Raw genomic sequence first — 18,937 nt, 5'->3', positions numbered from 1 at the left:
GCCTGACTTCCTTTTTCCCTACCACCCAGTATTTTTCTGGACTCCTTTGCCTTGATTAGTTCTCAGGGATAAGTACAGAGTTAGAGCCTAACCTTGAATTTCATTGTATAGGAAATTCCCAGGTACAGAAATCCCCCTCACCATTTCCTGCGACTTATGGCTTTAGAGAGTTTCTTAGAACACAGGAGTTGTGACTTGCCCAGGGTTGCACAGGTTTTGAGGCCTGGTATCCCTGGCTTCTAGGCCACATCTCTATGCATCAGGCCAAAATGCTTCTCAATGAGCACTAATTTAAGTAGTAAATATATACAGATTTTAATAAAGATAAACTTGCCCCTACTCTACAACATAATGCATTCTAACAACAACTAGGAATGATTTGTAGATTATTCATTGTTCTTCCACTATTCACATCACTGGCTCCTTCATTAACTTGAATAATGATAAACAGTCTGAGTTCTCAGAGTAAGTCATTTTCCTTCCCACTTTTGCTCTTATCTGGAGAGGTTCCATTTCCTCCAAGATTTTCTTTCCTGAGAGGAATAAATAAATTAAAAAGACAGCTTGATCACTCAGGTTCCTGGGAATGATGATGTTGGGATAAAGTGGGAATGGGGAGGAAGAATTCTCTCCCATGGGAAACGAACTAAGACCTTAATGACCATCTATACATTTATCAGGGTGGTCTGTATCTTGTGTATGTGTTGGGAGTGGGGAGGGGGAGCTGGTCACTTTGCTGATGCATTTCCCAGTGATTTATATGATTTGGAATGATTGGCATTCAGACATAGCAGGATAGAGATCAGTTCTCATAAAATAGGCTGGGGGTGGTGGTGGAGGTGGGCAAGTGGGAACAATGGGTATGGAGATGAGGGTTGACGTGGGTGTTCTTGGCCAACCAGTCACCTTACTGCTGATTCCAGGCTCAGAGTTTTCAGTCCTTCCTGTTATTGGGAACAATCATTGCACCAGGAAAAAAAATTTCCCCCTCTCTTCACAGAAATGGCACAAATGGGAATGGGTTAGTTTAAGGAAAGGAAAGTTTCTGTAAATATGTTCCTGGCTATTTGAATAACAATTCTAACTTATTAGAATTTACAGAGTTCATTAGGGTTTGCCAAGCACTTAAATTAATTAACATTTAAAATATTTTTGTTATTGTTTTCTTTTTGTTGTTATTGTCTTGCTCTCCAGCAATGCGAATCAGTTAAATCATCTGAAATGATAGTCTTAGAACATTTGTTTAAGGCACTGAGAAATTAAGTTACTTTCCCAGGGTTACAAAGCTAGTCTAGCAGAGGTAGGACTTGGCACTTGGACTCCAAAACTGGCCCTTGATACTGCCTCCTGCTATCACATTTATTATCCTCATTTTACAGATGATCAAAGTATGGCCATTTTTAGTCATGTAGCTGGTAAGTGCAGCTAGGTGGCACAGTGGGAAAAACCCTGATCCTGGAGTCAGGAAGACCTGGGTTCAAATCCGATCTTAGATACTTAGTAGTCATGTGACCTTGGGCAAGTAACTTAATTTCTGTTTGCCTCAGTTTCCTCATCTGTAAAAGGGGGATAATGATAATACCTACCTCCCAGGATTGTTGTAAGGATCAAATGAGATAATACTTGTAAAGTTAGCACAATGCTTAACACATAGTAGGCACTATAAAACATTAGCTGTTATTAGCTATTACATATCTAAGGGTTATTATTAGTTGACTCTATAGGATATTTTTATAGAGGGAATATTCATAACCTGCACACATGAAAAGATAACTAACAATACAAAGCTATTTAATGAAAATGACAAAATAAGTAATATGGATGCTCTGGAAGTATAATGGGGAACTGACATATGCAGATCACCTTGAACCCTATTTCCCATATGGCTGAGGCTTGGTAGGATGCTTGGAGAGAGTATTATGTGTAACAGAATTGCCTTGGAGAGACTTTAGAAAATGGGTGGGCTCTCCAGACCTGGGTCCCTTTGGCTAACTGCACGTGAATGGGAAGTTTTTTGATTGGGTGGAGAGGCATTGACCAGGACAGTAACTGACCAGAGCTTTGGCCATTCCCTTTGGTAATTCTCTTTCATGATGGATCCCTGCTATTGGTTTTTTCTCCTTCAACAATGGCATCCAGTAAGAGACAATGTTACAGCAGAGAAGTTTTGGGCCCTCCACCTCTCTCTGAAGCCTCGTATGGTCTGCTTTCATATAGGCTCCATTCTGTGCCTGCTTTGGCATTTGTTCTTTTGATTTTGGTGAAGTAGAATAGTCTATAGGCTCTGAACTTGTGGGGTTCAAAAAGTCAGAAGAGTACATCTCCAGGAGTCTGGGAAATGGTGGGTTTTGCAGCCAGCTCAGCATGAATTCCCCAGTTGCAAGGAGAGGCTGAGTAACTTGCCCATGATAACATAGGTAGTAAGTGAGAGAGATAGAATTTGAACTAAGGTCCTCTGATTCCAAAGGCAACACATTTTCCCCTGGATCATAATACCTTCTTTCCAGCCATAGATCTTTGATCTTATTATTCTGTGGATAAGCTGTGCCATTGCTATATTCATTTGTTCCTTCTTTCATCCATTCAACAAAGACCTATTAAGTATCTTTGATTTTTGGTGCTAGGTGTTGGGGAAGGTAAAAAAGACAAATAGGGCATGGCCCTTTCACAATTTTAAGTTGCCTGGATGCCCTGATCCCTGGTTTTATTTTATTTTTTATTTTAAAAAAAATTTTAAAATTTATGGAATAAAACAAGAATTTCCATAACATAATACAGTAAAAAAGATGATTGTATATGAACCTGCAAATCTATTATGTACAACTTGCTATTCCTTTTGAATATATAACAATCAGATAAGTTTTTCCCCTTTTGTCTTCCCTCCCCTCCTCTGCCCTAGAGGTGGCTACCATTAGACACAAATAGATACACACACATACAATTATTCTGTATATGCTTCTATTTATCAGTTCTTTCTCTGGATGCAGATAGCATCTTTCTTCATATGTCCTTCATAGTTGATTTCGGTATTTATAATAGTCGAAATGACTTATTCACTCAATATCATTTTTAAAACAATATTGCTGTTACTGTACAATGTTCTCGTGGTTTTTTCATTTCACTCTTCATTATTTCATTCAAGTCTTTCCATGTTTTTCTAAGATCATCAAGTTCACCATTTCTTATAGCACAGTAGTATTTCATCACAATCATATACCACAACTTGTTCAGCCATTCCCCAATTGATGGGCATCCCTGCAATTTCCAGTTCTTTGCCATGTTTTTATAAAATTGTGGCCTTGGTTGTAGAATGGCTGTGGGGGATGGGAATATTGTGGGAGAAGATCTTTTTTCGCTGACACTCCTTAGAGACAGAACAAACACAAAGGTATTTGTAGATCCCAAGTATTGAATTGGATTTAACTAGACTTTGTAGTTTGGGACCTACTGCTCTATGGCAGGGACTGGATTAAGGTCGTTAATTAGAGATGCTTCTTTTCAGCCCAGAAACACTTAGCTTTCTGTTCTGTGTATCTTTTACTCGTCCAAGTCTCTAGAAACTTGGAAAAGCTCCAGAAGAGAATAATAAAGATGACTCTTGTCCTGCTAGTGGAATAGGAATGACTTGTTCTAAGACAAAGGGAATTCAATTAAGGTTTCCTGGACCACACGCAGGAGTAGAGAAGGGTGATTCACCGTAACATAAATGCAGATAAACCATTGAAATGGAAGGAAATCAGCAGTGATTTTTTTTTTCAGGGAGCTACAGAGGATTATTTGTAAGGGGAAGAGTTGCAAGTGCCAAAATCAAAGGAGATTACATTTATAAGAAAGTGTCAACTTTTCCCAAATTGGCTCCCTTTTAGGACTATCATGTATAAACCTAGCAATAAAATTTCTCTAAGTAATTGCTAAATCACCATTACGAATGAAATACACAGTACTGTCTCTTAGTGTTTTAGATAGGATAAGGGTATTTCACTTCAACCCAAATAATGATTTTGTGGGGAGGTGGGAGGCAATTGGGTTAAGTGACTTGCCCAGAATCACAGGACTAGTAAGTGTGTGAGGCTGAATTTGAACTCAGGTTCTCCTGACTCCAGAGCTGGTGCTCTATCCACTGTGCTACCTAGCTACCCCTAATGATTTTTTAAAAATGCTGCATTTGTGAGCGGTTTCATCATGTATGAAGATGGGAGAAGTAAATGGAGACTATTTTTTTTAAATTGAGAAGTGTTGTGGTCTAATGAATAAAAAAAGACTCAGGTTCAAGTCCCACTGTTGAAATATACCATGACTGTGTGACTCAGGGTAAGTCACTTAATTAGTGCTTTTGAACCTAGGTTTTTCCAACTCTCAGTTTTGCTCTTTAGCTATCCCTCTGCATTCCCTCTCTTTAACTCAGACTCTGTGTCCCAGGCAACTCTCTAAGACTATAAGTGAGACAGGCTGCTGACTTTCACATTTGTAGAGGTGTGTTTTCTCATCTGGGAGTTCCTTATGCCAGTTCAATCACAGTCTTGACCCTATCCCTAGGTTTAAAATTATGAGCCCCTAGAGAAAGCACTGGGTAATTAGATGCCATTGTAGATAGAGCACAGGAGCTTGGAATCAAGGAGACTCATCTTCCTGAGTTCAAATCTGGCCTCAGATACTAGCAGTGTCACCCTGGGCAAATCACTTAACTTTGTTTGCCTCAGTTTCCCCATCTGTCAAATGAGCTGGAGAAGGACATGGCAAGCCACACCAGTGTCTTTGCCAAGAAAACCCCAAATTGGGTCATGAAGACATGACTGAAATGATTCGACCATAACAAAAGGGAAATCACCTGGGCAGGTAGGTGGCACAGTGGATAGAGTAGTAGGCTTGGAGTCAGGAAGACTCATCCTCCTGAGTTCAAATCTGGCCTCAGACACTTAATAGCTGTGTGACTCTGTACAGGTCATTTAACCTAGTTTGCCTCAGTCTCCTTATCTATAAAATGTGCTGGAGAAAGAAATGATAAACTACTCCAGTATCTTTGCCAAGGAAACTCCAAATAGAGTCATGAAGAGTTGTACACCACTGAAAAATGACTGAACAAAAAGGAAAACTCTCTCCCTTATGTGTTCTCATTTGGGACTCAGAACAATCTTGTGAAGATTGGTAGTGTATTATTATCTCTGTTTTGCAGATGAAGAAACTGAGTCTCAGGACATGATTATAAAGTGCCTACTATGTGCAAGATAACTTGTTAAGCTGTTGGGAATACAAAGATGAAGATTAAAAATCATTCCTGCCCTCAAGGAGTTCATTTTCTACTTGCTATGAACTGAAAAATACATAGGATTTCAGCTGAAAGAGCTTCAAGTCTCTAATGAGTCCCTCCTATAGTTTTAAGGCTCTGGGACAATTTGTGCCTGGGATACTGGAGCCTCATGCCAGCTAGCAGGATGCAGGTTTTGGCCTATGTGTGTCTTAAGTGAAATTTTAAAATTATTTCTTATTTTTATGTTGCTTGGAAACCTGACAGGAAACAAGCACAGTATAGTGCTTTAACTTTAACTTAATACGTATGTGGCTCTGGGCAAATGAATTAACCCTGATTGCCCCCCCCCAAAAGGAAATAAAGCCTATAAATATCCTTGTTTTTTAATCTTTCACTTGTGATCTAGAAGAATGCAGGAGAAAGTCAAGGGGCAAAATTGATAGACCAATGTACTTGAAGTCAGAAAGAACTGAATTAAAATCCTGCCTTAGATACTTAACTGTATGACCCTATATATTCCACTTAATCACTATCAGCCTCATCCATCCCACAGGATTGTCATAAGATTCAAACGAGATGATCTCTGTAATGTGCCTTACAAACCCCAAATTGCTGTTATAGTGGATCAGAACTTTTGGGAATCATTTAATTGTTGGTAGCAGGAAGAGGGAGAGTGATGGAGAGGGAGATATCAGCATGGCAAAGCCCTCTGTGAGCCATATGCTGCTCTTGTCTTCTCAGCATCAAAAATTTATCTCTTTTATCTCATTTATCTCTTCTTGTTCTCTTCCACTCTCCTGATTACCTGCCTTCCAAACACTTCCACATGGTGAAAACAGTGTGATTTATGAGTGTGTACAAGGTATTTTGGAGGTATTAAAGGCAGTCAACTAGCATTTGCTAGGTGCCAGACACTGTGCTAAGTGCAGAAGAAATAAATATAAGCAAAAAGAAAGTTCCTGTTGTAATGGGAGAAGATAACATGAAAATAAATTGTAAAGGGGATGATTGTGGAGGTGGGGGTGAGGTAAAGGTGACTGGGGGTGATGAATGGTGTTGAAGTCTGAAAAATCTGCCCAGAGGGGAATGAAGATTGGCCAGCCACCTTGGGCCCTTCCAAAATGGAGACCGGGGGAAGAACTCAACAGGGGGTGAAGGGAAAAGGGGGGTGGGCTCAGCAGAGGGATATTCCAGGGTGAGCTTGCAGCTGAGGCATGGTGTTAAAATCTAGGAGGTCAGAGACTCAGCTGGGAGGTATTAAATGTTAGACTGAACACTGTTCCCCTACTAAGAACATTCTTGCTGGAGCAGAGGCCTTTGAAGGCCTTTTAAACAGAAAAAAACTTCAAAGATCTCCATTCCTTTCTCTCTCCCCCGACAATAGTTGTACAATTGGTCTCTATTGATTGAAGACATGTATAGTGACACGTTTGGTGCACAGATGGTTTCCTTGACCCTTCACAAGAAGTCTGAGGGGCATGTATGTGCGTGTGTGTGCGTGTGCGTGTGCATGTGTGCATGCATGTGTGCATGCATGTATGCATTGCTGGTGGGGAATGGTCAGTGCCCCACAGGTTGGGAGCCATTGCTCTAAAGAGAGTTTTCTCTGACTCAGTGGTGGTATAATTGAAACTCTTGTGGACTCTTTATATCGAATGATACTTGTGTATGTTTATCTATATCATCTATAATACCGATATTGATATTGATCTAGACTTACATGTATGTATATAAATATAAATATAAACACACACATACTCTCTATTTTTTCTATCTATGTGTGTATCTATCTACACAAATGTTTAAGAATCCTTAAATCTTTTTCGTGCACATAGATCTGTCTCCTGATTGTATTTTGTATTCTGATAGGCAGGAACTATCTTAAGAAGTAGCTTGGCAGACAGGTTAGAGAGCTAGATTTGCAATGGGAAAGCCCTGAGCTAAAATTCTACTGAAGACACTAAACAACAGCAGGTCCCTGGTCCAGTTGCTTAACCTTTCAGAGCCTCAGTTTCTTCATATGTTAAGTGCCGATAACAGTAATACCTACTTCACAGGATTCTGGTGAGGGTTAAATGAAATAATTCACATAACATCCTGTGCAAAACTATTTTTTTAAACCAGACCCATGATTTTATTCATGTGGGGAGTTCTCAATCAATCAATAAATCAACCAACTAATATTCATTAAATGTGTATGTTCCAAGCAATGTACTAGGCACTAAATTTTACAAATAAAATGAAAGAAACAAGTCCTATTCCCAGTAGGCTTACATTCTAACTGGGAAACTAATGAGGTATTTCCTCTGTCAATAGAGATCACCACCTTCTCTTTAACTTATATTTGAGGGAGTGTACACCCCAGATTCACTGAGATTTTTTTTTATTTTTTAAATTAAAAAAGTTTTCTTTATTTTAAAAATATTTTTAATTTTAGACTTAAATACTAGAACTTAAATACATAATAAGAAAGGAAAAAGAAAGAACATAAACTTAAATATTAAAACAAATATAAAACAAGAAAAGAAAAAATATCACGTGCACAGCAAAATATGAGAGGATTCAAAATACATAGCAATAAATTTCCATTTCAAGAAAGCCTATGCAGTAAGAAGATGTTCTTTAGCTACTATTCTTAATACTCTATTTCTAGAAATTCATTTGAGCTAATTACATCTTCTAAAATTTTTTTAATTCTTTTTTTTTTTTGGAGAGAGGAAGGCAGGGCAATTGGGGTTAAGTGACTTGCCCAAGGCCACACAGCTAGTAAGTGTGTCAGGTGTCTGAGGCTGGACTTGAACTCAGGTCCTCCTGACTCCAGGGCCAGTGCTCTACTTACTGTGCCACCTAGCTGCCCCTAATTATATCTTCTTAACTATCAAAGGTAAATGCATTCATAGGGCTTAAGTGCTATAATTTTATATGTAAAGACCCAGAGAGTGCCCTGACCTGATAGACATTTCCTTACATGACATAACCTATGATTGCCAGTTTGGGGAGGAAGTTGAGAGCAATGGTGCTACATATGGATGTAAGAGTCTGTTGTAATAATTCTGAGATCCCACAGGGGTCCACTATGTGCAGACTGAGAATCACTACCCTAGTCTGACCCCCCTCATTAAAATAATAATAATAATGATGATGGTGATGATGATGATGATGATGATGATGAAGCTGGGACTCCACGAGGGGAATTGACCTGGCCTAGGCTCCAAAGCTTTTCATTAGAATCCAGGTCTCCTGCCACCCACTCACTCTATTGTTCTTTCCAGTACATTACCCTGCTGTCTTCTTGAAGGAGTTCAATTACACTGTTTCTCCCTGCCTCATTCACTAAATGTCAGCATCTGCAAACAACATGGCCTATTGGTATGAACTTTTATATGGAGATTAGGTTTCTATATGGTAGAAGTGTAAACCCATGAGGATGTCAGCAAGGGAGAGATTGGGAACAATGGGATATTGCCTAGAAAGTATAATATGCTGGATAACTGACTCGGAGCTAGGACATTGGCAGATACAGCCCACAAAACACCATGACTAAATATAGGAATCCTGAAGACTCTTTTTTTTTCAGGGTAGCTAGGTAGCAGTGGATGGAGCTTTGGAACTGGAGTCAGGAAGCCCTGAGTTCAAATTTGACTTTAGGCTGTATGATCCTAGGCAAGTCACTTAACCCTTATTTGTAAAATGAGGATAATAATAGGCCCTATCTTCCAGGGTTGTTGTGAGGATTAAATGAGTTTATATTTGTAAAGTGTTTTAGTACAGTGCCTGGCACATAGTAATTGCTAAATAAATGCTTGCTTTCTCTCCCACCTTAGATTATAAGCTATTTGATGGGAGGGACTATCTTTCGCCTCTCTTTGAATCCCCAGCACTTAGCATAACACCTGGCACATAGTAGGCACTTAATGTTCATTGATTGATTTATTGATTGTTGCTCCAAAGCATATAAAATATTGATACTCTAAGCTCTCTCAGTAATCAAACTAGTTTGAGTGATTTGGGGCCAATATTTTGGACTTCACTGCCAAAGAGTACACCTGGAAGTCCAGAGAAATTGATGTAGAATGGTGGGATTTGGAGTTATGTAAAATAAAGTGGTGGTCTCATCTGCTTCACATTTACCTGTAATGTTTCCTTCTAGTTGCTTCCTATCCACTTAGAAAGCTATTTCATTGGTTTGGGAAGCTTCGTCCTGCTCCCCTAGGATTGAATTCTTATTTCACCTAGGCTGGATGTTCTGTGGCCATTTACAGGCCTGGTCCCACTGCTCATTGGCATGGAGGATTTGACCTGATCTGTTTCTGATATTTGCCCCTCCTCAGTCACCCTGGTAGCAACATTCCTCTCCCAGCCATTGCTTTTGGAGGACTCACCATAATGGATTTAGTTTGAACACCAGATTGACACTATAATTCAGAACTTCTGAATTCAAGTGATCTATCAGCATCAGCCTCCCTAGGATCAAGGATCACAGGTGTGTGGCACCATATTTGGTAGGAAGCATTTTGGTAGTGGCAGTCTGTTCATTTATTTTATCTTATTTTATTTTTTAACAGCAAAGTGGACTTTATGAGTATAAAGCCTTTGGTAGTTTCAAGAATTGCCCTGCAGCCCTGTGTGCAGATGTCTATATGGACTTGGAATATAGAAAGAAATGGGATTCATATGTTAAAGGTGAGTGGAGTATTCAGTTTACTTCAAAACCACTCCCTAAAATAGTTTACTTTCAATTAACCACACCAGTGGAAGCAAGCTTTTCTGTATATACATATATACAATGGCAGACAAATCTAAGAACTCTTTATGTTTGCTCAGGAAATACAGTATATTTCATTTTTGAGGGGTGAGGCATAGTTGTAACTTTATCATTTTTGAGCTCAAATTTATATTAAAAATGAGTATGTCTTCTCTGAGGGCATGCTGGTTATTAAGGGATGGGAAGGGAGAGGAGAGAAGGGACATGGAGTTAGGGAGAAAACAGAAACATCCCACGCTGTAATCTGGGTTTCTTTTGAGGACTTGCAAGGTAAATTCAATTCCATAAGCTTTTTTGAGCACCTACTACCTGCAAGGTGTTGTGTTTGGGACTGGAAATTAAAAGACAAAAGAAAACAGAAAAAGTTCCACATTTGTAGTGCCTTTTCTCTTCTTTCTCTCTCCTTTTCCTTTCCCTTCCCTTCCCTTTACTTTCCTTCTTAGAAATTTTGGATATAGGACTGCTTTTGTGTGAAAATTGGATTAAATTTTAGGGCTTCTTGGTGGCTTCCTTTGTAAAGGAAAGCCATAATGAAACTTCCTATAAACCAAGTAAGTTTCCCTCTGATTCATATTACCCAAATCTGGATTTTCATGTGGCAAGTTGCTAAATAGGAAGGGTACACTTGTACACTGTCCATATTCCTGATCCAGGGTCCTTCCATTTGCTTGGTGGTGGGCCAGGGTGAACATTGCATTGTTTAGTAATTGTGTAGTTGATTCTTTCCCAACAATCGAAGAGTCAAAGGCATGAAGAATGCTATGATGGCTTGGTATGGCCCTCTTCTGTAGTTTGTGTGTTTCCAAGTATGGCAAGGTTTAAAAGTATAATCTTGTTCCATGATTCCCAGGTTTTAAGAGTCATTGTGAGATGGGGTAACAGTTTTGAAACATCTTATGGCATAAGATCAGATAAGCTGATTTGCTATTGGCTCAGAAACCACATCATTTCAGCCTAAATCATAATAGGTTATTGAGAACTCAAACTTTTTTTACTCAAATTCTTGAACTGGGAATGATGGACTGAAAGGTACCTTTAATTAGGTTTACATTTAAGACTTGCAAATTGTTATCTCCGTGTTCTTCTTGTTCTTGTTCTCATTCTCCTCCTCCTCCTCCTCCTCCTCCTTCTCTCTCCCTCCCCACCTCTACCCACCCCACCCCCCCGCCCTCTCTCTCAGTCAGGAAAACTTGGACCCAAATCCCACATGAGATACTAATCATGTGAACCTGGGCAAGTCCTTAGCTTTTTTGTGCCTCAGTTTTCTTATCTGACAAATGAGAGAATTGGACTAGATGGTCTTCCTAGCATAACTTTAAGCTCCTTTCCAAGCCTATTTCAATAAGCAAGTATTTATTAACAAATGCTTACTATGTGCCTTGCCTTGTGCTAAGTGCTGGGGATTGCTTATAGCTCCAAATCTGTGGTCCTGTGATTTTATGAAATTACTTTGATGGATCTGTGATCTCATTGAGGATGGTACTCCCTCCATCAGAGTACATTACACCTTATTCAGTCCCTCTCATTCAGAATGACTGTAGCCCATGTCCTTTCACATGTTTTCCATAGAGTATGTAAGGCTATATAATGGAGGCTTTAATTATTTTGTGCATAACAACATAGCCCTGGCTGTCTATCTCTCATCTTTCATTCTTCCTGAACAGCTAATCTTTTTCCTTTACTGCTCAACATCTTTGATGAAACCTGTTCTACAAAGTCATTATTGGTAATAAATTGCATTCCACATGTATTAACCATGCCTGTATTCAGTGCCCACTGGGTCACCTGAAATTTTGATCCTTTTCTATTTTATTGTTTGTTTTATCACAAAGCCAGCTCCTAATTTTATTTATTAGTTCAATTTTTTTACTTTTGTATTTAATTTTTAGGACTTCCAATTTGCTATTTAATCAAGGATTTTTCTAGTTTTTTTTTAATTGTATGCCCAATTCATTGATTTGCTCTTTCTTTATTTTATTGATCTATTTAGAAATATAAATTTTCCCCTAAGTACTGCTTTGGCTGCATCCCACAAATTTTGGTACGTTCTCTCATTATTACCATTCTCTTTAATGAAATTATTGATTGTTTCTATGATTTGTTCTTTGACCCACTTATTCTTTAGGATTAGATTATTTAGTTTTCAATGAAATTTTTAATCTATACTTCAAAGCCCTTTATTGAATTCAATTTTTGTTGCATTATGATCTGAAAGGGATACATTTAATATTTCTGCTTTTCTGCATTTGTCTGTGAGGTTTTAAAGCCTTAATACACAGTCAATTTTTGTGAAGGTGTTATATGCAGCTGAGAAAAAGGTGTTTTCCTTTCTATTTCTATTCAATTTTCTCCAAAAAATCTATCATATCTGACTCTACTAAAATTCTATTCCATCTACTAAACTTCTTTTTAAATTTTTGTTTAGATTTATTTAGTACTGAGAGAGGAAAGTTGAGGTCCTCCACTAGTGTAGTTTTACTCTATGTTTGTTATTTATATTACTTCGTTGCCTATGGTACCTTGCAGTGGAATGTAGTTTTCATGTTTATCTCTTTCAATTAGGTCTATTTTTGTTTTTTTTTCTTTGTCTGAGATTATAATTGCTACTCCTGCCTTTTTTGACTCAGTGGAAGCATAGTTGATTCTGCTCCAGCCCCATATTTTTACTGTGTGTGTCTTTCTGTTTCAAGTGTGTTTCTTGTAAATGATATATTGTTGCATTCTGGTTTCTAATACATTCTGCTATATATTTCCATTTTACGGGTGAGTTCAACCCATTCACATTTGCAGTTATGATTACTCTGTATTTCCTTCCATCCAATTTCACCTCCCCTGTGTATTATTCTCTGCCCCTCCCCCCCGTCTTTCTCTCTCCTCTTTTTACCCTGTCCTTCCTCAAAAGTCTGTTTTGCTTCTGACCTCCCTTAATCTGCTCTCCCTTCTATCACCTCCCCCATTCTCTTTTCCTCTTTCCCTCCTACTTCCCTGTTGGCTAAGATGAATTTCTACACCCAACTGAGTGTGCAGCTATTCTGTCTTTGAACCAGTTGCTGCCTGTACTCCACCATCCTAGCTCTACTTTCACTTACTTTTTCATTTGTTTAAGGATAAGTGACTCTTTGTTTTTTATTTAGGCTAAGACTCTCCCTATCCCATCTTTAAAAGCCATTTCAATTAATTAATTAATTAATAAGTACCTATTAAACACATAGGATATGCTAGACAAGTGTGTTTAGTTCTGGAGCACGAAGACAAAACCTGAAAACAGTTACTGTCCACAAAGGAACTTACATTGTAACAGAAGAAACAAAATATACAGATATGCATTAGATTTATATGACATAAACAAAGTAGATACAAGGTTATTTTAGAAGGGAACCTCAGCAGGGACGTGAATAGGCCTCCTTTAGAAGCTGTTGCTTGAGCTGAGTCTTAAAGAAAGCCAGGGATTGTAAGAGGCATTTTTGAGAGGAGAGAGAAGTTCAGGCACAGGTGATAGTCAGACAAAGACATAGGGACAGAATATATATACATATGTATATATGTATATATATATATGTGTATATATATGTATATATAAATTTTTATATTTTCATGCATACTTATATACATATACACATGTGTATGTATGTGTATATATGTATATGTGTATATACATATACAAACAGAACAGAGGCCAATAAGGCTGGATCATAAAATAGGTGGAGAGTAATAATGTGTTAAAAGACTGGAAAGGTAGGAATGGTTCAGGTTCAGGTTGTCAAAGGCTTTAAATGCCAAAATGAGAAATTTAAATTTGACGAAAAACTGAACTAGAGTGGTGAGCTAGAGTGAACTAGAGTGAACTAGTGTGAGGAGAGAGAAGGGTACATATGATGCAAGAGATATGGTAGAGATATGTAATGAGATTTTAGCAAATGATTGAATATATGGGATGAGAAAGAGAGGGGAATCAGGGCATGCTGCCAAGGTTGTGAACCTTGGATATCTTAAAGTATGATGTTACCCTCAACAGTAGTGGGGACATTTAGAAGAGGGGAGAGTTTATCTGATCCATGTGATGACCAACCATAATTCCAGAAGACTCATGATGAAACATATAACCCACTTGAGACCTGTTTGGACATGACCAATGTGGGAATTTGTTTTGCTTGACTGTACATGTTTGTAACAGAGGTTGAGTTCTTCTTTCCTTCTCAAGGAGGGAGAAAAGGCAGATTTTAATTGATGGAAAGAAATAAGATTTAATTATAAAAAGAAAGGAAGATTTAAGGGAAGAAAATAATGAGTTCTGTTTTGGATAGGTTGCATTTGAGATCCCTATGGCATATTCATTGTGAAGTGTTCAACAGAAAGTTCATGACTTCAAATTGGAATTTAAGAGAGAGGTTAGGGCAACATATGTGGGAATCATCTCCATAGAAATGATCATTGAACCCATGGGAGTTGATGAGACAAGCAAATGAGACCATATAGTGGGAAAAGAGAAAGGGATTAAGGACAGAACCTTGGGGTGGAGCCACAGTTAGTGAGCATTATACGAGTGGAGAACCGGCAAAGGAGCTTGAGAAGGAACAACCAGAGACAGGTAGGAAGAGAACCAGGAGAGAGAAGCATCATAAAATCCAGAAAAGAGAGCCTATCTAGGAGGAACCAATTGACAGTATCAAGTGCAGCAGAGAGTTCTAAAAGGGTGAGGACAGGAATAGATTAGCCAATAGATTAGAACCAGGGTTGGCAAACCTGTGGCCTTTTAGGTCCTTGGGTGCAGCCTTTTGACTGAGTCCAAGTTTTACAGAACAAATTCTTTTATTAAGGGGATTTGTTCTGTGAAGTTTGGATTCAATCAAAAGGCCACACTTAAGGACCTAGAGGGCCACATGTGGCCTTGAAGCTGCAGGTTCCCCACCCCTGGATTAGGCAAGGAAGAGATGGCTGGTAACTTTTGAGAGAGTCAATTCCATTGAATAAAGAGATCAAAAGCAGAGCACAGAGGATTTAGAAGAGATTGAGAGAAGTGGAGACACTGAATGTAGTGGCTTTACAAAAAGTTTAGCTGAGAAAGTAAACAAGAAATAAAAGTTAATAGTCAATGGGGATGGTAGAATCTAGTGAGGATTTTTTTTGAGGATAGGTGTATTTGTAGGTAGCAGGAAAAGAACTAGCAGATAGATGCTGGAGATTACTGAGTGAGTGGGATGATAGTTGGAGGAGTAATCTGTTGGAGAAGAAGGGAGGAGAAGATCAAGGACTCATATAGAAGGGTTTGATTCAGCAAGGAGAAGGGCCAATTCTTCATCAGAAACTGGAGTAAAGGGAAAAGTAGGATGAGGTGATTGATGTCAGATGAACGTGAGATGAGAGGAGGTGAAGCAGGAACTCATGGCATATGACTTTCGTTTTCTTAGTGAAACATGAGATAAGGCCCTTAGCTGAGAGTGGGTGGAGGAGGCTTGAAGAGATAGGTTTCAGAACAGTTGAGGTGAATGAGTGGTATAAAGAGTCCATTAGGACGATTACATTAATTCAGAGGAGTAAAAGGATTGCCTTGCTGGAATGAAGACTAATTAAGTGACTTGCCTGAGTCCCTTGGGTGCACAGGAGTAGTATAGTAATATGCTTGAGTCCTGGCATCTTGACTCCAAATCCAGATTCCTTCCCCATCTACCACTCTGCCTTCAGCACATGCACAAAAAGATAGCTAACAATACCAGACAAGGATATTGCCGAGAAGATACATGGGATCACAGAGCTGATGGGGAACTTTGAGCTCATCTGATCTGCATTATACATAAGAAGACTGAGGCCTACAAAGGTGATGGGTAGTAAGGAGCAGAGGCAGGAATCTGGCCCAGCTCTTCTAAATGTAACGCCCTTTTGGAGATAGCTCTGCAGGCATTAAGTGACTATTAATACCCTTAATATTTCCATTGTACCACATTGCTTCATTTATCAGACTAGATGGATTGGACCAGATGACCTTACAGTTCCTTCCTCCTTTAAGGATTCAGTGATTCTAAGTTCTAAATCAGTGATACAGACAAGTACTTATTAAGTACCTACTATGGGGCAGTACTATGATAAGCCCTTCATATGTATCAACCCATTTCATCCTCAAAACAACCCTGTGAGGTAGGTGCTATGTTATCTTCATTTTTTACAGGTGAGAAAATTGAGGCAAAGGTTAAGTGACTTGCCCAAGGCCACACAGCTAGCAAGTGTCTGAGCTTGGATTTGAACTCAGGTCTTCCTGACTCCAAGCACAGTACCTTCTATTGTCACTTAACAGCCTGAATAGAATAAGTACTTATTCTCAAAGAATAAATATTTTGGGAAGTCAAAGCAGTAATTAATAACAACAATAATAGCTCATAATATGTATTAATGTTTTTAGATTTACACAAGGCTACTTACTATCTATGAGGTGTCTAATTAGAAAAGGAGATGTATCAGTTATAAACAGATGAAGGATACCATGAAGTGAGAAGGAACCATAATGGATGGATATCCACCTTCCCACACTGTGTATACCAGCCTAATTGCTACTCCTAGAACTTAGGGCTATACCTCTTGCCTCCATGCCTTTGCATGGGCTGTGTACCCCACTCTATGACTGTAATGCCCTCTGTTTTTACCTCTGCCTTTGAGAATCCTTAGGTTCTATCAAGGTTCAGCTCAGGGTGCTCTTCCTATGGGTAGTTTTTTGGGACCCCAGTAATTGTTAGTTTTGTCTCTCTTCTCAAATAAGTATGCATGTGATTAGGTTGGCGGGTCACATCACATCTATCAGAATGAAAGCTCTTTCAAAGCAGAAACTTTGCATCTCCACTGTGAAGAGTGGTGCCTCACACAAAGAGATAGAGAGTGGATCGGGGATTTCGTTGGCCTAAGGACCTCTGGGGAAAGGAAATTCCCTCTACCAAAGCAAGTTTGCATCTCTCCTATAACTTAAAGTCTTACAAAGTTGCCTGGGGTGGGGTTTGGAAGCACTGAGAGGTTGCTCCTTATTCTTAGCAATACACTACACTTCCGACACAACAACAGCCTTTTCATCAGTTGCTCACATCTGCCGAGATGTAAACTATGGCTGACCGATCCGCAATCTTCATGCCAACGGAGCCTCCATATTCTTCGTATGTTTATTCTTACATGTCGGATGTACAAAATAAAGGCTCAAAATATTTTTATTCAATTTAATTTAAGAAACACCCAGTTTCTAGTCCCTGGAAAGTGTAACGACCAAAGCTGTCTCTTATTTTCTTCTCTCCCATAACAGTTCTTAAAAATTTACTAATTTTAATTGAATCAGTATACAAAGGACTCCATGTAAATAATGGTGGAATTCTTATCATTTCTCTCATTTTCAATGATGCACCAGTAAAACAGGTCTCCTCTAGCACATTCCATTTGAGTCTGAAAATTCATGATTCTGCTCAGGTTCTGAAAGGATGAGATTTGCAGTTGGTGTAGCTTGTTTAAATAATAGATTCTTGAAGTATTGAAATGAGGAATCATAGTATGTGCTCTACCACTGTAAAAAAAAGTTTATCAAAGGCTTTTTAAAGTCTTGATGTGAAAGTAGAGGCTCTTTTATCTAGAGGCTAAAAGAATTTTGTTGGTATCTTGTTTCATATTGTATATATGTAAGTGGGTTTGAATTAAAGAATGAAAGTTATGTAGCTATCTAGTATGGTAACTATGAGCAAGGTACTCTGTGATAACATTTACAAGTATCTCTGTATATTTTCCCAGATTTGCATAACAGCATGTTTCATTTTGATTAAAAGCTACCAAAGGAGCTTTGATCATGACATAAGTGTTTAAGCAATACTTTTCAGAAAATACTAAATTTATGTAATTCAATTTTGCGCACAATTAAATCCCCTTTTAAAAACATGCATTGTTTAAAATGTGACATCTTATGGATTTTCGTATTAAAGTCCTCATTCTTTCTCCAGGCAAAAAAAAAAAAAAGAAAAGAAATGAGGAAGTGAGTAGAACAAAATACAGATAGGCCTCAATCAACTAGTTATTTTGGGTCCAAATGCAACTGCTTTTTTTTTTTTAAGTTTTCAACATTCATTTCCACAAGATTTTGAGTTACAAATTTTCTCACCATCTCTCCCCTCCCCCCACTCCAAGATGGTATGTATCCTGATTGCCCCTTTCCCCAGTCTGCCCTCCCTTCTATCACCCCACTCCCCACCCTGTCCCTTTTCCCCTGACTTTCTTGTAGGGCCAGATAGATTTCTATACCCCATTGCCTGTGTATCTTATTTCCTAGTTGCAAATGCAACTGCTTTTAACTGGTGTCCAGACAACGGGAAGTCGAACTATTTGGGTAGTTTGCTTATTCCAGACTTGGCTTTTAGCTTACTGGGTGGGATATATGTTATCCCACTGCTATCATTATCTGTGTGATCTTGGGCAAGTCATTTAACTACTTTGAGCCTCAGTTTCCTCATAGGTAAAATGGGGGGAGGGGAGACTAGAGACCTCTGAGGTGTCTCCCAGCTCTGAGTCTCTGATCCTGTGATTGCATTGCCTTTGAGGTCTCATCCAACTCCAGGTCTTTGGTTCTGTTGACAACTTGGACCTTCCTTTCAAGGAGCTTATACTCTAAAAAGATACATGCTTGTGCATCTGGGGCTCTTTCCACAACATTTGAAACAAGTTCTTTGTCCCCAAAGACCTACCTGAGTTCACTTAAGGTACACTGCATATTCCTTTCTCCTCTCCCCTTTTTAACTGTTGACGTTCTACCTTCTTCTTCAAAGATGTCCTTTCCTCCTTCAAGGACTTATAAGGTCCTTCGCTCTGTGTGGTAGCAGGTCTATTGCCCTGCTTTGTCCTCTCCTTCTTTCCTCCCCTACCAAAACATTATATGATCTCAGTACAACCTTGTTCATTTTCCAGCAGCTTCT

The 18,937-nt window shown here is 38.8% G+C and overlaps 1 protein-coding gene across 1 annotated transcript in view; it reads left to right on the top strand.

The window, feature by feature from the left end:
- Nucleotides 1-18,937, top strand: part of LOC118847526 (phosphatidylcholine transfer protein) — a 52,130-nt gene that overhangs the window by 20,459 nt on the left and 12,734 nt on the right. Inside the window, exon 2 of the mRNA XM_036756037.1 lies at nucleotides 9,814-9,931. Coding sequence (XP_036611932.1) covers nucleotides 9,814-9,931 — 118 coding nt within the window. The remainder of the gene's footprint in view (nucleotides 1-9,813; nucleotides 9,932-18,937) is intronic.

The sequence above is a fragment of the Trichosurus vulpecula genome, chromosome 4, assembly GCF_011100635.1.
Source record: "Trichosurus vulpecula isolate mTriVul1 chromosome 4, mTriVul1.pri, whole genome shotgun sequence".
Classification (NCBI taxonomy): domain Eukaryota; kingdom Metazoa; phylum Chordata; class Mammalia; order Diprotodontia; family Phalangeridae; genus Trichosurus; species Trichosurus vulpecula.
The sequence above is the reverse complement of the archived record's forward strand: the minus strand, read 5'-3'. Positions and strand labels throughout refer to the sequence as shown.